Source organism: Camelina sativa, chromosome 13 (genome assembly GCF_000633955.1).
Source record: "Camelina sativa cultivar DH55 chromosome 13, Cs, whole genome shotgun sequence".
Classification (NCBI taxonomy): Eukaryota; Viridiplantae; Streptophyta; class Magnoliopsida; order Brassicales; family Brassicaceae; genus Camelina; species Camelina sativa.
This window is the reverse complement of record NC_025697.1, coordinates 1,132,143-1,154,380: the sequence shown is the minus strand read 5'-3', so window position 1 is coordinate 1,154,380 and position 22,238 is coordinate 1,132,143. Positions and strand designations below refer to the sequence as shown.

General features: G+C 35.4%; 5 protein-coding genes and 1 long non-coding RNA gene across 7 annotated transcripts; 5 read left to right on the top strand and 1 right to left on the bottom strand.

Annotated features, from left to right (window-relative positions):
* Positions 1-427, top strand: LOC104734378. The gene is made up of 2 exons (XM_010453934.2): positions 1-291; positions 341-427. Exons 1-2 carry the CDS (start codon positions 1-3, stop codon positions 425-427), a joined length of 378 nt encoding a protein of 125 aa, XP_010452236.2.
* LOC104734377 (purine-uracil permease NCS1-like) lies at positions 858-2,850 on the top strand. The gene has a single exon (XM_010453933.2). It carries the CDS (start codon positions 947-949, stop codon positions 2,735-2,737), a length of 1,791 nt encoding a protein of 596 aa, XP_010452235.1. The 5' UTR covers positions 858-946; the 3' UTR covers positions 2,738-2,850.
* Positions 3,053-5,054, top strand: LOC104734376. Of its 2 annotated transcripts, XR_759255.2 has the most exons (3): positions 3,053-3,312; positions 3,432-3,612; positions 4,517-5,054. It is a non-coding gene; the product is annotated as an uncharacterized LOC104734376 (long non-coding RNA). The 2 variants fall into 2 exon arrangements; XR_759254.2 differs by lacking the exon at positions 4,517-5,054 and having other exon boundaries at positions 3,067-3,312; positions 3,432-3,613.
* On the top strand, positions 6,259-6,702 carry LOC104737813 (MATH domain and coiled-coil domain-containing protein At2g42465). Its single transcript, XM_010458076.1, has one exon. The coding sequence runs from the start codon at positions 6,259-6,261 to the stop codon at positions 6,700-6,702; it is 444 nt and encodes a 147-aa protein (XP_010456378.1).
* LOC109128310 (MATH domain and coiled-coil domain-containing protein At2g42465-like) lies at positions 12,864-13,377 on the top strand. Its single transcript, XM_019234436.1, has one exon. It carries the CDS (start codon positions 12,916-12,918, stop codon positions 13,375-13,377), a length of 462 nt encoding a protein of 153 aa, XP_019089981.1. The 5' UTR covers positions 12,864-12,915.
* On the bottom strand, positions 15,809-20,788 carry LOC104734375 (exocyst complex component EXO70A1). Its single transcript, XM_010453932.2, has 12 exons — positions 20,482-20,788; positions 20,261-20,356; positions 19,389-19,594; positions 18,671-18,901; positions 18,208-18,346; positions 17,918-18,130; positions 17,207-17,412; positions 16,898-17,098; positions 16,707-16,806; positions 16,505-16,605; positions 16,272-16,418; positions 15,809-16,167 (listed from the first exon to the last, which is right to left on the bottom strand). Exons 1-12 carry the CDS (start codon positions 20,638-20,640, stop codon positions 16,044-16,046), a joined length of 1,923 nt encoding a protein of 640 aa, XP_010452234.1. The 5' UTR covers positions 20,641-20,788; the 3' UTR covers positions 15,809-16,043.

Below are 22,238 nucleotides of genomic sequence, written 5' to 3'. Positions count from 1 at the left end.
ATGGAAGAAGGCCACTTTGAGAACTTACCCGGTAAAGGCAAACTCTTGAACCTCCACACAAATCCTCACAGAGACCCAGCTGAGGATACATTGTATCGGATTCTGAACAAGAACGGGTTTGCTCCTGAATGGGTGGAACTCAACAAAGAGATAAGAAACAAAGCAAAAGAATGGAGAGTTACACTGAAGAAAGCATGGACAATGAAACTCGAGGAAGACCAATCGGGTTGGGAAGAGAGGTCAGATTTGCTGAAAAACATGGCAAGTACTCAAACTACAAATCAAGATTCTGTTTGCGATGTATAATGGTTTGCTTATGTGGTCTCTTGTTTCTGGGCAGGTTTTTAGGTACAACCTGATCGCTCCTTTTGGGCGTCAAATGTTTGGTCTGAAGTGGGAGAAAGAGATTGATCGCTTGAAAGAATAACATCTTCGCCAGAGGCCAAAAAGTTGGTCACACTTCTATGAACTACTCTGTTCCTGTTATTAATAGTATACGAGTCAATGTGGCTCTTTTGTTCTTAGGTAAAATAAGAATAAGAAACAAGTGTTCGAGTTGTTTTTGAGACTATGTCACTGTCATGTATGTTGTAGTAAATACGCTTTAGAAAGAAAATTATAGCTAAGATACACGTCTTTAGGGATCAACTCACGTTCTTTAGTTGAGAAATTTTCGACTCAATGAGTAGGCAAATGAAAGTCAACGAATTGAGTAACATGAACATGAGAATCTATCTATTTGGCTTAAATAAAAAAGGGAAATAGAATCTTATTATTAAAAGGAAAAAATATGGAAAAAAAAATGAGACTCTGAGAGCGACGAAACATCCACATGGTTCATCTCCCAGCCACATATTTCTCATAGGACTTAAAACACAAACACCAACGCACAATTTCCATCACACATTCTTCTCTCTCTCTCTTCTGTGTGAGGAGAGAAGACGCGATGGTATCAAATTGCTTAAGCCTTGGTGGTCTCCATTTCAATCTTCATCCCCACTATCACAATCGGCATTCAATTTCTTACTTATTATCCCAGACGAAAGCTAAACTTTATCAGCATGTCTCCACAGTTTCAAGCCACAACACTTCTTCTGGGTCTAAATTTGACTCGCAACATAAAAGTCGCAAACTCTATGAATTGGGCAACCACAACTTGAGTTCAAACCGGCGTGTTGGCAACTTGTGTTCTACCCGATCCGGTGACATCCGCTCAAGATTCTCGGCGATGACCGGCTCAGAATTCAATGACTTGGAGTATGACGAATCCCAATTCGACCCATCCCTCACGAATGACGAATTGAAACCGACAACACCAAGCCAAAGAACGTTTTCATGGTTGGACATGTCAAGTTTATGGATCGGTCTCGTTGTTGGTGTGCCTACTTATTACCTCGCTGGGAGCCTAGTGGACCTTGGCATGGCGTGGTGGCAAGGGATAGCAACAGTGGTTACTGCCAACCTAATACTACTCGTGACGCTCGTCCTCACCGCTCAGCCTGGCACTATGTACGGTATCGCCTTCCCTGTCCTTGCTAGATCATCGTTTGGCATCCATGGAGCTCACATCCCGACTCTACTCAGAGCATTAGTAGGTTGTGGATGGTATGGTATCGAGACATGGATAGGAGGAGAAGCTATCTTCTTGCTATTACCGAGTCACATTAAGAACTCTGCTTTGTCTCATACACTACCTTGGCTTGGTACTTCTCCGCTTGAGTTCTCTTGTTTCATGGTCTTCTGGTTGGCTCAGCTTTGTATTGTTTGGAGAGGAATGGACGGAATCAGAAATCTCGAAAAGTACTCTGCTCCAATTTTGATCACTCTCACTTCCTGTCTCCTAGTCTGGTCCTATATCAAAGCCGGTGGGTTTGGTCACATGCTTTCCTTGTCATCCAAGCTAACCTCTGCTCAGTTTTGGACTCTCTTCTTCCCGTCGCTAACCGCAAACATAAGTTTCTGGGCAACTCTATCTTTAAACATATCTGATTTCTCCAGGTTCGCCAAATCCCAAACCGATCAGATCATTGGTCAAGCTGGTCTTCCCGTTTTCATGGGTTTGTTCACGTTCGTTGGTGTAGCTGTTACTTCCTCCACAAGCATCATCTTTGGAAGAGTCATCTCCAATCCTATTGAGCTTCTAAATCAAATCGGAGGCCTCGCCACAACTATACTCGCTATCCTCGGAATCTCCCTAGCCACACTCACTACAAACATAGCAGCAAACGTGGTCGGCCCAGCAAATGCGCTTGTGAATCTAAACCCTAAGTTCTTCACATTCGGGAGAGGAGCCTTCTTGACAGCAGTTATTGCAATCGTGTGTCAGCCATGGAGATTGCTCAAATCTAGTGAGAGCTTTGTGTACACGTGGCTCATCGGGTACTCAGCCCTTATTGGTCCACTCGGAGGCATACTTCTCACAGATTATTACCTGATCAAGAAGATGAAACTGAACATTGGAGATTTGTACTCTTTGAGTCCCTCCGGGGATTATTACTATACCAAGGGATATAACGTTGCAGCCATAGTGGCTTTGGTCACCGGAATAATCCCAGTCGTGCCTGGTTTTCTACACAAGATCGGAGCTTTGTCGAAGGTTTCGAATGGGTTCGTCGTTGTTTACGACAACGCTTTGTTTTTCAGTTTCATCATCGCAGGATTTGTTTATTGGATCATCATGTCTCGTCTGAGAAAGAAACAGAGCTCGTTGCCTTCTTCTTCACAGCCGCTTTTGTAATAAATAATTTTACTTTCTCATATGTATTGGGCCTATTGGTATTTAATTGGTTACGGGATTTGTTACAGAGAATGGGCTTGCTACATATTAAGCCCATAAGCAACTTTCCAACTCATTATTTGGTACCCAAATGTGATTTACTGATTTAATATATAGTTCATGATTTCAAATCAAGACTTGCCGACATAAGACTCTATCGAGACGTGAAAACATTGAATGTGATTTTTTTTGTTTTATTATAAAGAAGCTGGCACGAATCAAACTGTATCTACTATCTAGATCTATTATAATATCAAGATCTGAAAAGATTAATATATTACGTATCTTTTATATTATCAAAAGAAGACAACCATGTAAAGCCACGTCCCACGTTGAATCTTCTTATGTATAGTATAACTGTATAAGTAGAGAGTAAAGGAGAAGAAGAACATTATCACAACCATCCAAATCTTCAAGATGTGAAAACATTAGCCAAAAAAAAGTCCCATCTTGTAGCGATATTTACCATTTCGATTCTTCCTATGATCAATTCCACATCGCCAAGCCGGGAGAGGTTCTTCACATCGATATTCTAGGTAGATCTCAAGTGAAACTTTAACTCTTTATACTCACAATATCTAGAGCAAAATGTTAGTCTTGTTTAAGTAAAATTACATTCAATTTTAGTAGCTAATGATAGTTACCTATTTTGCAGACATAGATACCACCGTGGAGCTACTCTTGGGTGTAAACCTAAGAATAAATGATTGCTCACAAACTTGGTAATTAAGCACATAAATGATTGCTCACAAACTTGGTAATTAAGCACACCGTACATCTACTTGGAAGTGACAGTCCTTTATGTGACACTCAAGATCTGCTCTCGTAGTAACAAGGTTTGCAGAGGAAGTAACCTTTTTCGATCATCATATCCATTTATAACGACCTTAAGTATAAGTAGGTATATGGGGATATAGCGAATTTTGTTTTCTGCGGAGAGAATTTGCACATCTTTCATGGAGAATGAAATCACATTCGTGAATGGAAATCACATGAGAGTAATTTGCACATCTTTCATGCATGTTAGATTTACTATACATGAGAGTAATTTTTATTCATGTATGAAATGTGCAAATGTTTTCCATAGGAAACAACATACGTTATATCCAGCGGCGGATCCAGAAAGAAATTTGATGTGGGGCACAAATTATTTAATAATTAATATATTAAATTTATATTATAAAATATTAAACAAATTTAATTTTCTTTGTATATTTAAAAACTATTTTAGTTGGTTTTATAATATATTCAATTGCACATTACATATATTTAAATGAAAATTATATATAAACATTTATTATATAAGGATTTTGTGTAGTATATTAACCTTTTAAATAATCATTTTTTTGCAACTTTATTCTCTAACTCTAAAAAATGTACAAAAAAATTCGAAAAATCATAAATAATAATCAATATAACCTTTCGTAATCACGGTAAAATTTGTAAAATATTGATAAATAGTATATCAAATCGAAGGTCCAACAATGAAGAGTCCAAATCTACATTTAAAATCTTAAAAACTAATATATAGAATTGTAGAAATGTTTAGAAGTTACATGCAAGAGTTATATTATGTATTATTTTTGAATTCATATGATTAATTTTAGTAAAAAATCCTTTATTTAGATAGATTTCAACAATATATATTATACTAATTAACTATTTAAATGTAAGTATAATTTAGAGTAGAAAAAAATATTAACATGTAAGTAAACATAACAAAAATAACATTGGTTGTAGGAAAAAAGGCAACAAAAAAAGATGAAAGTCAGGATTGGAACTCCTCACCAAAAAAGATGCATGGGGCACCTAGGTAACAATTAAACTGTGTAACTAAACTAACCAAATGTATTAGATAATTTTTAACAAGTAGCATGGGGCACGTGCCCCACCCCATCACTACATAGATCCACCCCTGGTTATATCCCCATCCACTTACACTTAAGGTCGATGTCAATAGTATGATAATAAATGTTACTTTGACGTAAAGCATCTTATGGCGAGAGCAGCGGTTTCATCTATTATTGGTGTTGCATAGATCATCCAAATTATCCATGCTTGTCTGGTTAAACAACGGAAGCTTTGTCAGAGATCTCCCAAGGGTTTATTTTATCGTTGAGTTTGCTATGTTTTCAGCTTTTTCGTCGTATAAAAATCTTGTTGTGAATTCTTCTTCACAGTGGCTTTTATCAATAAAAATCGGGTTCAAAATAATTCCATTGATGTAAAATATTACGAGAGAAGTGAGAAGAGCTGTTATGATCTTATTTTCCCATTATGGTTTGGTTCACCTGAAGTTTATAATTTGCCAAATTAGTGAATATATAAATTTGATTTTATTGTCAAAACTAAATCTGAAAGATTCACTTATTCGATTCGATTTGCTAAGGGCCTAAGTGTCACGCTGCCTATATAAAGAGATTGCGGTAGCATCAAGCGAAAAAAAAAACCTCAAACAAAACTTTTTCTAAGAATTTATGGATATGCCTAGTAGATCAGAATTATTAGGGATATATATGGTGGAGGAACCAACAGAATGTTCAATGTTTTATCTTCGCAGATCACGTTAGCAAAATTTATTTTTTAAGACATCGAGAAACTGCAATGAATGTTCAACGTCCAGATACAAATCAGATAAAACGTTCTCTTCGATATCTTTGAGACACTTTACCACAAGAAGTCGCGTGATATGAAAGATGCTGAAATAAGGCAACGCTTCAGAGAATCAGAGGGTTTTTCTGACTTGACACAAGCCGGTTTGAATGTTGAATGGTTGAAGCCAAAGCTTGAGATGGTTTTGTTGAAGAGGAATTGGAACGTAATGCTAACGAATCAAGTTTTCTTTATAAATTGCAGCCCACCAAACAAATGTAAGTTGCAACTTTTCCATTAATCCATTTAAGTGATAAATCCAACAATTCCTTCATTTCGGAAAATTTAAAGCCAATTTTTTTATTTCATCTTTTTTCGTTTCCACGTACTTACCTATCAAACCCAAAATATTCTTGTACTTCATAGTTTCTCGCTCAAAAAAAATAAATAAAACAAAACAAAAAAATTATTGACTATATATGAAATCTTGTTTATTGGTAGTTTCACGAAATCAAAGGAAGATTCACTAAATTAGATTCGATTTTATCTAAAAACTGCAAAGTTTTCATATTTATTTGCTACTATATAAAAAAGGAGTTGTGAGCAGTGAGCACTTAGCTAGTAATAGCTTGAGGTCCAAAAGAGTATATTTAGGAGAAAAGCTAAATACATATTTGAGTCTTAGAGTTATCTAAGATAAGTTAGTTTTCCTAATTGAATTAGGAAAATATTATCTAAGGTTTTTATATAAAAGGAGATGCAGAGTTATTGCATAATGTAAGAGTTTAAAAGAGAACAAGAGAGCTTTAGGTTTTGAGAGATTTTCCTAAAGATTAATTCTTTTAGCTTTGTGTTCTTAAACTTGGGGAACCAAATATCGAAGAATACAAATGGGGAACCATATGGAGACACAAAGTAAAAATGTTGTCCATGACTTCATTGTTGACCCTTCGCAGGAGAAGTTAATGCATTGGATTTTTCAGCACCATCCAGAAACTGCAGTGAAATTTAAATTGCAAAACCAGCAACTAAGGACAACGTACATGAACATTCTCTTAGGCATCATTAATACACTTTATTACAAGCCTCTACATGATCTCTCCGAGTCTCAATTAAGCAAGGCTTCCAAGGACTTGTCTGATCTGACTCAAGTCGGTTTCAATCTGCAATGGTTAAGATTGAAGCTTCGGAAGGTTTGCTTTGACAGGAAGAACCATCGTGTCTCTGAAGTTCGGATCGGGGAACTTGAAAAACAAGTTAAGAAACTTGAGGTGATGATGTCTGATGTCAAAGCTGGGTTGGAAAAGGAGAAGGCCAAGTTGAAGAACCCATAGTTCCTTAGGGCTCGTTTTCTTCTGCGGCAAGACATGAAAACTCCTACTTTTTTCTTTAAATTTAGGGAGAGTTACTAGAATATTACATAAAAGCTTCCTTATTACAAAAGTAGCATACAATAGTTTGTAATTACTAGAATAAACTTTGTACCCATACTACCCCTGAAACTAGTGTTGATAAAAAGGTAATTACGGGTAATGCCATTAGTAGAAAAAAAAAATTTTGGGAACTGGGATAAAGTCTACCGATTCTTTGATGGTACATTTATATAGGTGACTGATTAAAGGTGTACGTCAGATATTTTTGGTACACTTAGTTGTAGTGCTGGTACACTTATCGGTCAACATAGATGGTACACTTAGTTGTAGTGTTGGTACACTTATCGGTGGACGTAGATGAATCGATAGATATCAATAAGTGTACCAACACTACAACTACAACTAAGTGTACCAAAAATATCTGATATACACCTTCAACAGTCAATATGACCCAAAAGATATTTATGGTAGACTAATGGCCTGTTGCGACAGATTTATGCGACATACCTCATCCTTTACAGATATTTTTAGTATACTTTGTTTGTATTGGTAGACTTCTAGTATATGGTAGATTTAGTAGGCATTTTTGACAGCTGTAAAGTCTTACCAGAATAATACGAATTTGTTTGAGCTGGCAAAGACAGTCTAGCGTTGTGATAGACTTATTGGGGGATCTATATAACTCACTTTTTATAGGTTTTTAATTTAGAAATCAGATGTTGAGATGAAAATCTATAATAGTTGAGTAAAAACCCCACAAGTGAAACCAGAAAAATAGACATAAATCGTGAAAAAATAAAGTGAGGCAGGAGAAATTAGGGTTTTCAGTCGTATGTTAGAGGTAGAAGACGAGGATATTCTGGTAATTTCGGGTTCATTAAACCTAAAATCGAACGTGTACGTACATATAAACGTGTACGTACATATGAACGCATACGTACATAACGTTCTTGAGATTAGTGTACGTACATAACGTTCTTTTGCTTAGTGACGTCCATAAATCCGTTTTAATGAACAATATTATTGTAATTTTGTAGTCATCTTCATCATATCTTCTTCTGCAACTCCAGCTAATTATTCACCGGAAATGGAACAAGTAAAAGATGTTACTAGAAAAGTAAGAGATGTTACTAGAAAAAGTAAGAGATGTTAATAGAACAACCTATGTAATTCGTAATTGTTTATTTATTTATTATATTTTTGAGAGGTAATGAACAATAACCACACAAAATTACATTTTAACTATAGAGGGTAATATTTAGATAACATAAATATATAATACTCAGTTCAACTAGGTACAACTAAATATATATTTAGATTTGCATTTATATTTAAAATATGAAAATGATAATTAAGGTTTATACAAATTTCTTTACATATTGAACTATTAAAGAACTATGTTTAATCAACAATACAAGAATTAATCACTTTCTAATACATACTATCGTTTTCACATAAAACATTCTTTATAGTATGAGGAAGACTTAGTAAGTGATCACCTCAAATGAAGCAAAAGAGGTGAAAACCAAGTTTTTATGAACATTGTGTTATGGCTTTACTTGTATATGCTAATTAATAGTGATAAATTTTGTGGTCAACTACTAATTAACAATTTATATTATAGTCCAACTGGAAATACAAAAAAATGCAAAAGTTCAACTATGAATACGAGAGTACAACTGGACAACTATGGAGTCACAAACTTTCTGATTGAGTACCCTACAAACTTTTTGATTTCCTTGAAAATGCGAGGGAGTGTTACAAGAATGGACTCACACCGCACTTGTGAGCACACTAGTACGAGACGACTTGTGGAAGTGTCGAGGTGGTGGTGATGAAAGTGAATTGAGTAACCGGTTTTGAGGCTTTATCTAAGGAGAATCCGCACAAAGATAAAAGACTCAACGAATCAGCCAAGTGAAGGGAAACCAGACACACTTAGAAGAAACACAAGAACAAGACGATGTTTTGAAGCAAACGACAAACCGATTTTTTTTATTACTTAGAAAATACGTCCATACAAAATGCTGAACCAAACGGTCATAAAATACGCAGAAAAGGAAACTAGATATGCGAAGTAATGGAGGAGAACGTTGGAGTTTCTAGCTGTTTGGCATTGATGGTGGAGCATTGACGATGGTGGCTGAGAAGATACTCATGTCTTTAGGGTTGAATGGACGTCCTGGATTGTATTGATGAAATGAAGGGCCTGGATCAAAAGAAATGGGCGTGGACTTGAGAAGAAAGGCAAGAGGATCACCGAAAAAAGAAAGTTTCCCTTTCTTTGAGTCTTTACGTGTAGCCAAGAACCGATAAGCAATCTCCATGGAAGTCCAAGTCACTAGAGGAGAATATTAGGCCTGCTATTGATCTTTGCAAGGTCAGGGACATAGCTGAAAATCTAAGAGAGATAAACACCAACAACAACAAAATCTTTGGTCAAACCTGTCGAAATTTAAGAGATTGACACTAAAAGTCCAAAACAGATTGACATAGATCAAACCATATGTGACTTGGGAAGTCCAAAACAGATCGAAGGTGAGAAGTTGTCAAAGTATAAAACCTGGGAAAATCCAACATTTTAAAAATCAGCCAATCATACGTTACATCTCATTTTGAGCTATTGTATTAGTTTGAGACTTAAACAAACCTTTTTTTTGCCGTTGAATGATCTGCTGCAATGATGAGTTGTCTCTAGCAAGTCACTTATCACAATCACCACTTCAACCATCCCTCCAACTCTCTTATGTTGGTCTTCATGGCATATAGTTCCACTTCCAACTTTTAGATGCTCTCTGAAAGTAAAATATACCCAGATTTTTAAGACTTAACTTGCAGAATAACTTAACAGACATTCATACTCGGCATCTTAAACCCAGCAGAACCTTGTACAAATACCAATAGAATAATGAGATAAATCAGCAGCATACGCATGTGCTTGGTAGATATAGAACTCAAGATCAACACAACACTCTTAGTAACATACTATTTTCTAGACCTAGTTATGCCTTATGACTTTTATCAACCTACACAAGTGTTTGGTTGAGCACCGCATAGGACCTATGTTCAACATATAGCATAACACATCACAATCTGCGAAATTAGAAAACTTATGTTTGACGGTAACTAACAAATCATGACACCAGCTTCATGATCACATCTTCCAATATGGTTGTACTTAATCAACTTGAAAAACATCAACCTCACCATTGACAAAATTGAACTGGTCATTTTCCTCTTTGAACTCTCCCTAATGATAGCAGTTAACTCTCACCAAGAATTTGTTACCAGACCATAGAAACCGTAGGTTAGAGTCTATAAAAAAAAAGATACTTAGAACAAAGAGGTTCTTGAAGCATTTTCTCGAGCACTTGGTGTGCTTCTTGCTACAGTATTTTTTTTAAACCATTCGGACACAACTCACACAAGACAAATCGACAAAACTATTATAAATTTTAACTAACAATAAAACAATTTATCAAACACTACAACGATGTCATCAAACACTAAGACGAAGACATCAAACAAAACCCGAATTTGCCAAACAAGTGTAAGACAAAACATGAATTTCATGTCTAGTCTATGGAGAGGCAGACCATCAAAGACTTTTAGATCATAAAAGTTTAAAACTTCTCTAAATGGCTCAAAAGTCTCAATGAAAACATGGAACACGAAACTGACTCAGAATCTCAAACACGTTATATAAATAACAAAACCGCATCAAAATTTGGAGAAAGAGAAAACTGTAGTTTAATGGTTAAAGGCACTTGCCGGATCGATTAATGGTTAAGCTGAGATGCATTGTTTAGACTGTCCTTCAAAATTTGACAGAAACATACAAAGGCACAAATTCAAGGATCTTGGTTACTTAAAAAAAAAAAGTTTGCAAAAAGGAAATGGAAGCAAACATACCAGTGTGTATGACCAGGAATCACTTGGACACGAACCTTGGCCTTCCGGAAATCCCAGACATGTATGCCAGATTCATCCTCTGCAGTTATCTACACAACTGAATGTTTAATCCATCACAGCTAAGATATGATAATATTTTTATACCAAGTCAAAAGCTTGAGTGCTACAACGATTTTATTCAGCTCTGTGCACGGACGATGTAAAGAACAGTCTAAACAATGCATCTTAGCTTATTGGCTCTTTTGGGTTTGTGTGTTTGTTTTAAACAGAAGCAGAGAAATAGAGTGACAACAGAAGCTAGAGGTTAGTAAGACTTCTGAGCACCAATGAGGAGATTTCAGATTCTAAACATTGGCAATGTATTCCAAGCAGACTAATATATGCTCAAACTCCCTTCTCCTATCACTATCTCAATTTGAACTCAGTCTAGCTTCGTTCTACGAGACTACCCAGATCAATCGTATCTCCTAAACTCTAAATAGCCACATGATCATCTTACTCTTAAGTGCTAAACCTGAACTCGTTCATCTATAGACTAGGCATACACAAATTGTAAGAAGCATTGATCTTGAATCCGTAAGGCTTCTTGTCAGAGGTTTGAGCTTTAGTCACAGAACCGCGGAGAGTCTTGGTCAAGGAAGAAGAAGAATCAGATCCAGAGATGAGTGAGGTTGATCTAAGACCGGTGAAACTAGGGATTGAGTTAAAGCTCACAGCTTGTGTCCTAGACTGTGGTGTAAAGGAGCTGGCTTTAGACGAGTAAGAAGATCCAATTGAAAACAAAGAAGCTGATGTTGCTGCTGCTGCTGCCATTGTTTTGTTCTGTTTTCTCTGTTTTTACAAAAGAGATATTTAAAAAAAAACTTGTTCATACCTAATTAACATTTTACAGGGGAGACAGATCTATAAGTGAATTCAAGCAAATAAATCAAAACCCTAATCGAAGAAAGACGTGAACCAGATCGAAAAAATATCTAAAGGAGAACTCAGCTACTAACAAAAAATTCAGAGGAACAAATCGTAAGAATCAAAGAATGGATTAACCAAGTTCTAAAAACCAAATCTTTTTATTAAAAACGAAAACGAATTGAGAAAGAAACTAACCTTGGAGAAAGCTTCTTGATCTGAAAAACCAAAAAGCGAGAGAAAGAGGGAAGGATTAAAGAATTTGCTCTGTTCGCTGTAGAGAGCTCAGTGAAGAAGAAGAAGAGAAATGAGATTAGGTGACACGATGAAGGAAACAATCTTTTATTTAGAAGAGAAATTTAATTATAAATGGCACTACTGTAATAAAACACACAACCCTGGTGGTTTAGAAGTAATAATCAAACTTTTCTGTGTTGTTTGAGTAAGTCGAAAATCATAACGTGTTGTTCTAGTAATAAACCTACTTTTATGTAATTTCCCTTAAATTTATTGCTTTTTTTTAGCCAAACATGATTTTGTAGGTTTTGCAATGTAAACCATGTACTTCCGGTTTTTGGATTTCCATTTAATTCTCTTATTTCTTTAATATTTATTTACAAATTTTTTTAATATCTATACACAAAGTTGAACGTGTTAGTAATTGGTGGTGTACTTAATAGCGAGATTCACTCAACGGTAGTAGGTTAGTGCTAGACTAGATCATCTTCGGATGTAGTCTAGACTAGATCATCTAGGCAGTTTGGTTCACATGAAGTATAGAGAATCGACCAATTAATGAGCATGTATACTTGTGTTAATTGTCACTGCCCATGAGTTAATTATTACAGGCTTTACAGCTCATCTAGCAATCGCACCTTTTTATAATATTCCACTAATAGAATAAATTTGATAAGTTTCATGGAAAAAATTACTAATGAGTAAAAGATTCACTGCGAATGTTCAAGTAAATTCAGTATCTTCTCGTTTATTTAATTTCGTGATTCTATTTTCTTTTAATTTTCCGTGATTATACGATTGTTTTGTAAGTTGCAAACTAAACCTAATTTTGTTTCCTTTTAATTTCACTAATTCCTAGTTCAAAACAAATCCAAAAATAATACAAAATTATATATGATTTTATCTTATTTTCAAGTAAACCCAAAACCAAAATAATATCTAAAAAAAATTAACAAACTCGATTCAGATTTTATTTAGAATAGAAAAAGCTTAGGCTTCTTTTGCTGCCTCTATAAATAACGAAAGGTAGTTCTAGAAACATATCAACTCATGTAGAGAAAAAAAAAACAAACTTTTCTCTGAGACTTCCATCGCTATACCTACTCCAAAAGCCAAGTGATGGGGAACCAATTTCAGTTGCATAGACGAAAAAAGATCAGAGTCAATGGTTTCGTCATTGATGCTTCTAACATCACGTTAGCAAAGTGGATTTTTCAGACGTATCCAGAGACTACAGATAATGTCAAAGTGCAAAACCAAAGTCTCAGGAATACATACATGAACCTTCTCTGCCGCACCATCGGGATACTTTACCACACGCCTCTTGGTTATCTCACCGAAGCTGAATTGACCAAAGCCTCTAAGGATTTGCATGATCTGACACAAGTCGGTTTTAAACTCGACTGGTTGAATTCTAAGTTTGACAAGGTCTCCTCGGAAAAGAAGACTTCTGAAGAACGGATTGTGGAACTCAAATTAGAGGTCAAGAAACTCGTGATGACCGTGTCTGATCTCAAAGTTGAGAGGAAAAACGAGAAAAAGAAATTGAAGAAGCAACCAAGCTGGATACACTTGGCCTAAACTTTTTTTTTTTTCTTCTTAAACACTTTATTTTATTATTCAGATAATACAACAGTTTTTTTAGGGTTATCTAATCTTTTGGTTTTTTTTTTTTTTTTTTAATTATTAGGATTGTTTTCTAATTTTTTTTATACGAGTTTTTAATGTCTTGCCAGACACGCTTTAACTAGGGCTCTCTTGGCTTGGTTTTCTTCATAGTTCATAAATCATAAATTCATAATCATACATACTCGTATAAATGTAACTGGCTAGAATTGGAGTATTAATGGGCTAAAAATGGGCCAGCGTAAAAGTATTTTTGCTAAATAATTTTTTGAAGACACTTATTAAAGAAAGATGGGAAAGATAGAAGTGGTGTTTGGTTTTAGAAATAAGAAACCGAATATTCTTTTATTCCTCACACACAGATAGGAACACACCTGAATGGTGCATCACACACACACATTCAAACGAAATTAAAGACAACAAACCAAACCGGAAACAAAGTAAACAAGGAAAATAGACAAAAAGAGAGATAGTAAGGTAGTGAAATAATAATAATCTGCTGATTCCGAGGGGAACCGAAGCTTGCCAAAGGATCGAAGTTGCCCAAACGAGGGATAATAAAAGACACATCAAGCTTGTCTTCATCAACCTTCATGCAATCTTCATCGCTCCATTCATTACACAATCCTCATCATCATATCATCATCACCATATATATATATATATATATTGATAATGATAATAATGATGAGGATCGTTCAGACAACACCCATAAATAAACACAATTTCTTGATCATAATCTCCAAGAGATTTATACTTCTTACCTTTTGTGAGTTTGGGGCCATCCCCTAAAGAGAAACTTGAACCTCTCAAAACCCTTTCTTGGTGAGATCTTCTGATTGATTCAGAGGGTTCTTCAGCTTCACTTTCTTTAGGGGATGGCCATATTTTTGTGTGTATGGTTGTTGTGCCAAAGAGAGTTTCAACAATGGATGTTGTTAGGGTTTTATGGCTTCTCTCTTTGTCTTTGGTCATGGAGACAAATTAAACGAGAGGTTGAAAACACTCAATGCAATAAGCAATAGTGTTCTCTCCACTTTTCCTTTAAAATAACTTTCTCTATAATAATTAATCAACTCAGTGTAACCAACTCAGTGTAACCACTGTATCCCGTGTCTGTTGATGATTGATTATTTTGTTTTTTTCTAAACTGTACCCAAAAGTGAATACAAGTATAACATGTATTTTGTATATTATTATATATACGGAATACAGACATGTAAACTATTTTGTGAAGAATATATTTGTATGTAAAACCACATGAATTCAAAGTATTTGGTTCTATAAATTATTGAAGTATAAGTAAATAAAAAATAAAAAATAAAAAGAAAAATAGGTATACTATTGGTGTAAAGGAGAATAAAAGTAAGATTTCTCATTGGTGTAAAGATGACATTGAAAGAAATCAAAAGTATTATTTTTAATATTAATTAGGGAATAAAGTGGAAGAGATGATGGAAATGGGGAAGTCCATGTAAAGATGTTGGGAGAATTTGGATCTTCTAAAAGGAATATGCCATTACCAAACATGTGTGTTTTAAACAACAAGCTCATCTCATCACTCTTTTACTTTACTAATAAATCATATGTCTTTCCCACTTTTTGATTTAAGTATGTACGTCGGTAGAGCTCTATTTGTCTTGTCCCGCTCAATAACAAGGTTGTGGTCTGTTTCTTATGGTTAAAAAATTATTTGGGGGTTGTTTTGCATAATGCATAGTATCTTGGACTATTATATAATTTTCGGTTTGTTCCAAACGAATTCTCTTGACGTACTGGTTGATTACATCGCCTTATCGGACATTTGAAAGGTGATTACTGTTTAGCGTCAATTTTTTTCTTTTTCAAATTGTTTAAGGCTTAACAGAAAATAAAATTATAAAATTAAAACTCATATCTAATTAAATGGTTAATAGATCAAGGCTGCATCTACAATATGGAGCATCATAAGTTTCATAACAACGAAAAAGAATCAGGTGCTTAATGATTAGAAATATTCTTGACAGATTAATCGAATATGATAGTTAGGTAACTAATAAAATGTGGTGGAGCTGGTTAATTAATTTTTAAGTTGAATAATTAGAGTGGTAATGCCAGAATGAAGACATGTTGCGATTAGAAACCACTAGACAAACTGATTTAATCGCCTAAATCCATAAAGAAAATAACAGATTCGGTCCGAATGAGAAATTCTTGTCCCCATGATTTTTGTTTAGCTGTTTAGACAAAAATTATTGGCTCGACCTATCGTATAACAGCTACTAGAGAATCGTCTAAAAGCAACTGCTGATTATATCATCTTATTATTAGTAATTAGTTGGCTCCTTCACTGCATACTATTCTGTCTTTTGAAAATTATGCTTATGATTCTTTCAAAACGTGAACGTAACACAAAAGGAAATAAACCTCTGTCTCCAAGTAATTTACACACTTAAGAGTTGCTAAAGAAAAACATTTTCACATTCCGTAACCAAAGAATAGTAGAATACAAAATCGAATAGTGGACACTCCATATACAATGGCAACGAACCTTAATCATGAAAGGTAAGATTTGATAAAAAATTTACCTTACACGATATGTTTTTCATCATCTTTATTCTTCAGCTGTTTTCTTTTTTGTTTTACCGGCGTGGTTGTTGTTCATTCATAGACTTTCCTTCAAACAACTCACCCAACAATCTTTCAAGATCTTCAGCTGTATACTTTATGTATTTCTGAGGATTCTTCCCACTCTCAACCAAAGGCCTACACCGATCATAGGTTTAAATCTCAGTAGGGTTTTTAACATTTTGATCAAATATGTTTTAAAAAAGCTTTTGTAGATAATAGAGAAAAAAGGAGAATTTTACCCAAAGCGTTTGAGGAATGATCTGTAAGCAGGCAATAATACTTCAGCTACAGCAAGTCTTAATGACTCTCTTAACTCTGTGTCTGGAACTGTCCATTGAGATTGTCTCTGATGCAACTCATCAAACTGCATATTAAACATCTTGAACCTGTTCCATTTTTAAAAAGTTAACAATTCATCATTACCACTTAAACATGTCATAATTACTGTTGATTTTAGCTGTTGAAGCCTTACCTCTCTTTTAATAATCCTCTTGAAACTCCACTGCTGTTTCCTCCCTCTAAACTTCCTCCCCCAGATGTTGTTAAACCTTGCGCCGATGAGGATTGTAATATCTACCAGATACATATAAAAGTTTCTTAATCACAATATAATGAACATTTTTTATATAGTCGGATTTATTTATATAGATTATAGTTAGACAAATAGAAAGAACCTTTGTCCAGGCAATCCTTTTGTATTGATTTGCATGTTGCTGAACGATACGCCTATGTCTTTGAACCCAATCATCGCCTAACAAATCCTTGGCTTCTGACCTGAAAAGTTATGATACAGAGAAATCTAAGTGTCGGTTTTTCTGTTTAGTTAACTCCTGATCAGTCTTTAGAAACGTGAAACCAAACATACCTTCGCACAGATCTGACCATGTAATGAATGTTGTTCATCAGGAACAAGTGTGTCAAAGCAGGATCCTTGTACTGTTTTGATTTTCCGTCTAAGTTGTTTTGAAGTGCTTGCATTATCCGCATTGTTACGGATGCTAGCTGCGAATTTGAGTCATCTCCATTTCCAAATTCCAAGAAGAGTTGCTTCAATGTTGTTTGGTAGCTGACACCAAAGACCATCAATTAAAGTGTGGAAGAAGAAAGAGACTCAATGCAATTAGTTGGGCTAGTCGGCTAGTCCTAATCAAATCGACATGTAAGCTGTACTTACTCGAATAAGAACTTCACATAATTGATGACATAGCTTGTTAGTGGGTGGACAGTTCCATCTAGAACAGCAGTCTTTGTAGCATCTTTCTCAACAGCTTCTTCGAAATCACCAAACGTTTCCTGAGCAGTTTGCGCCAACCGCTTTGTCAAGCCCGTAGCAGAATCTCTAATTTCAAGGCAAGCTTTACCTTTGAAAATAGTCTCAATCTGTCCATGGACATAAATTTCATGAGGTTGTGGTACCATCTAATGTTATCCATACAATGTAGCACAAAAACTAACAGGTAATCAAACAAATCCGATCACAGTAACTCCACATGGTTAGAAAAACATTAAAGACAATCAATTTCCAAACATTACTTAAGTAAATAAAGCAGCTAGGTTGACATCTCTAAGAAGTAAGTGGTGAACTCTATGCATAACTATGTAAACTAAACTTTATGTCTTAATCTGGTAAATCATAATGTGTCAATAAAAGAAAAGTACAGGGCTGCATCATCCTGTATTCTAAAATTTCATCTCACTAGCTTTCTACAAATGAAATACAGATTTGAAGGTGAATCAAGCATGTACCGAAGTTCGTAGTACTGAAAACTGTACAGTCTAAAAAACAGAAAAATCCACCAAAAGCTGACACTACAGAATAATTTTTCATTTTCAGTAAATGTATGGCGACATAATATTATTAGAGCAACAATGAGAAGATTATTACCTCTGTATGAAGCTCTCGCATTATCTCATACATGTCTAAGAGTACAAACAACTTTTCTGGAGATCTCTTGCTCCTGGCTATAGCATCCCCAAAGCTAAGTAGCATTGAGACACTGCTCACTGTAACTTCGGCAAAACACTGATCACTAAGAGAATCGAAGCCTCGAAATATCTGGTCACATACTTGCCTTTCTCCAGCAAAGAGTAATTTAACCTGTTGAAAAAATTATCAGGAGTTAAGGGTCCACAAAACATATTATAAATATGCCGAACTTTAACTCGCGTTCTTACAGCAATGCGCATGAAATGGATCCAATTTCCAATTTTTGCCTCCAAAACTTCCCACTGCATCCTCTGAACATCCTCTTTGCTAAGTTTTTCAACTCCCAATTTCTTTAGGCTTTCATCCAAGACAAAAGAACGTGTTTCACTGAAAAAGCACAAAAGATTGAATAGAAGGAGATTAAAGACAAATTCAAAACACACAAATGCATCATAAATATGTATAGGGAACATGCCAGTAGATTATGCAATTCACTGCTTAAATTTGACAATAGTAGTAGTTGCAGTATCACATATATCATATGGAAAAAAAGACAAAGCTGATCCAATGCATTAGACGTATGAGACAAATAGCAATGCATCTAAAAATCATTTTTTCAGATCAGGTAAGCAAAAACAGTGTAGTGCACACCACAGCCAAACAGTTTGCTTCTCTTCAGAAAACATTTCTGACCAAGAATCAAAAGTTCACCTATAAATTTGTAGCAACTGTTGTTGGTGACCAGCCTGAACCATTTGCTGTGCCAAATCATGCAAAAGTGGCAATACCCTTGATGGAATGAGGATTGGAAGTGTATAAGAAGCAGTTTCTGTATCATCATTGTGATGTGCGCCGTGTGGTTTTCCACCTCCATCACCGTCTGAGGATGGTCTCAGTGAGTTGGGAAGGCCATCAAAAAGGCGATCAGGCTCCACGGCTTTACTGATCATAACAGAGACAAATCGAAAAGGATAATGAGGACAAGATGAATATAGATACTTGAAAATGTCTATTAATTTAGACTTCCTAGAAATAGATGGCTACAGCATTAATCAATTTAAAACCAGTTGTCTGGAACACTCGTACATAGGGCACTTGTACATATTAACAAATTCGATAATTCGGAAAAAATTATCATTCTACGCTAATGCATTTTTCTCGTGCTAAATATGGTTCTTGGTTATTTGCAAGAAAGGTTAAAAAGTAAGACCCTCGCTGAGCGAAGAATAGATCCTGAAAACTAACTAGAAAGAGTAACCAACATCGACAGTTAGCTATGTTCCCTGAAGTTAAAGGAAGGTAGGAGTCCTAGTTATAGCATGCAAGAGCATATATCTAGAAAAAGTAACTGTCATTTTTTCATCAGATGAAGTGCTAACTTTTCTCGAGGATGTGTTCAGAAACTCTTATTAGGCACAGAAGCACGAACCTGTAAGAAGCTAGCAACTGCTTAAACTCCTCCTCCAGCTTTGACTGTGCTTTAGCAAGCAAGCTATTTGCATGGTTGAGGACTCCATCACTACTCTTAAAGCTTTTGTTGCTCATAAAGTAACGAATAATTTTCCTGAGTTGAGCTATGGCATCCAGATAACTTTCCAGGTCCTCATGTGGCCCCTTAAGTACTTTAGTCTCTGCCTAGAAATGAATTGAGAGCATAATCAGAGATTGTTTTTTTGTTACAATAAAAGAAAAAAAGTAACTCAGAAACAGCAACCAAAAACGCATGTATTCTCAATGTAGACCATCATAATTTGACTATGAACTTTTTAATACAGAAGAGAGGCCAGAAGGAAAAGATATCATGCAGGGATCCGGTAGAGCTTCCAGCCAACAATATCATCCTTAATAACCATGGATCACATAATGACATAGATATACGTAAAGTAAGAGCTAACAACAACAAACTTAGGGTTTCTAAGAGTTTGAAATCCATACAAGGACCTCCCACAGACGAAAAAATAAGTTCCTCCGGCAAAAGATCCGCATCCTAATTCACTTGGAAGTTATAACCACTAAATATAGAATATATCATTTCTAAAGACCAGTAATCCCACCAAATGATAGCTGAAAAGAGTGTAGCAGCATGATACGTATTGTGCCAAGTCCTATCCTTGCCTAGCATTGAACCAATTTTGGCTAAAAATAGTAAATCTAACATATGCTTAAAGAACTGTTGGGAGTGAGACTAATGAACTTGGTGAATAACATACCGATCCAACCTCTGCTCGAGAACTATCTATTTATAACAATCGATCTGAATGAATGAAATCTCACATAAATGGGGGAACAGAAGCAACAAACCTGACGAAGGAGATCGAATTGAGACAAAATAACCTCAGCAGCCTTAAGAGTCCTATCAATATTCTCATGAGCTTTTCTTATAGCATGCGTTCTAATCTGAGAAATTTTCAAAAAACACACAGTCAAACCAAAATCCGATCAAGTCTCAGCAAACTCTAATTCCAGATCTAAATATAAAAACAATCAGAGACGACGATGAGCAACGGTAAGTAAATAGAGACCTGAGTGGGACGCATAGCCGTTTCAAGAGCAGAGAGACGACTATCGAAAGAGCCGAGGATAGAAACAACATTATCGGTGATGGTTTGACTCTTCTGAAGAGATTCTCTCATCAACACAGCTCTTTCGCTTAGCAGATCCATTCTGCTATCTACAGCCATGGCAAAAAACTGGAGAGAATACTTTGACTCGTCGCCTTCGACGATGGAAGTTGAAGAGAAGAAAGAAAGAGAGACGACGAAGTTACGACTCGGTTTGATTTGGTGGTGACAGAAGCCGACGAGCCGGTACAAAATCCAGCTACGACGCTTTTTTATTTATCTCCCCTTTTAACTTAAATCAGAGTTTTAAACATTCTCTTAAATTACATATTGACCTCTGTTTTAATTATTTTTTGTTATAACAAACATTATAGAATCTTTAAATTTCGATAAAATTTGTTTCCACTAACCAATCACGTAATTTCCAATTTAATATAGTCAGATATACTAACCATAATATAATTCTCTCGTATTATTTTTCTTTAGAAAGTTCAGATTTTGTTACATGTGGTGTGGACAACATTAATGTTGACATATCTAATAAAGGGTCTCTGGCCCACAAAAATGAAAGGCTATGGCCCAAACAGCCCATTAAAGACTGCTGCCAACACAAAGCTGGCATTTAGCCCACAAACTACATTATATAATCCCATTGAAAAACATTAACATACAGATTTTAATTTATTTTCTTAGAGAAGATGTCAAGAGAAGAAGAGGCATGTTCTAATTTACAACATACGAAACAGAGCAAATAAAAATACAATTGACATTATTTGTTTTTTTTCTTTAGTAAGGTTTGACAGTAATTTTTTTACTTTTTTTTATAGGTTTGGAACTACTTGTTGAACCCAAAAAAAGGAGGTTTGATATATGAGGATTGTTAGACGAAGTTGTAGATGATACTCAAACTTGGGTGGCACTTTGGTGGGTCAATTTGGACAAAAGAGTTCTATCTTCCTATGAGTTGAACTAACACCAAACACACACACACACACACAAACATACACTTTAGATCTCAATTTAATTACGATGAAAGCACACGCACTTTGACTATACGCGTGGACTTTTGCACCAGCCAGAGGTGGGGTTTTGAAGGGGCTCGGCTGACAGTAGAGACGAAGGCTAGCTATGTTTGGCTCCCACAATCCATCAATCGCCAACTCTATAATGTTATCACTATCTAATTCATTAATCAATTTCGAAAACCAATTAGTATTGGTGACTTTTCTATTAAAAAAACTTTGACCTTAAAAGTATATTGAAATGATTCTATTCCATACTAAAAAGTGCGTACAAAATCATTGGTTCCATCGGTGACTAATAATTGTAGTTTTAGAAAATAATAATTCAACCTGCTATTTTAGACGGTTCTGTAAAACGTCTAAAACCAACCTAGGTGTTCCAATCGCCTTTTGCTACCGTCAACTTGAACCGCTTTTACAAACCCCCAAAAAAAAAACCAACCGTTTTGCTGATCCACCAAAAACGTTTAGCCAACCACAATGGTTGTTGTCTTGTTGACTACCACCAATCAAAGCAAAAAAAAAAAAAAAAAAATTATTCCATGGCAATCGCAGCCGCGATTTCAAAACGCTAACACACACACACGTCGACAAAAAGAACCTGGGAACCAAAACAGAGACGTTTTAGTGAAGTAAAGTGTCGGAGAGAAGAAAGCAAAGAACAACCAAACGTTACTGTCTCAGGTTTGCTGTGTC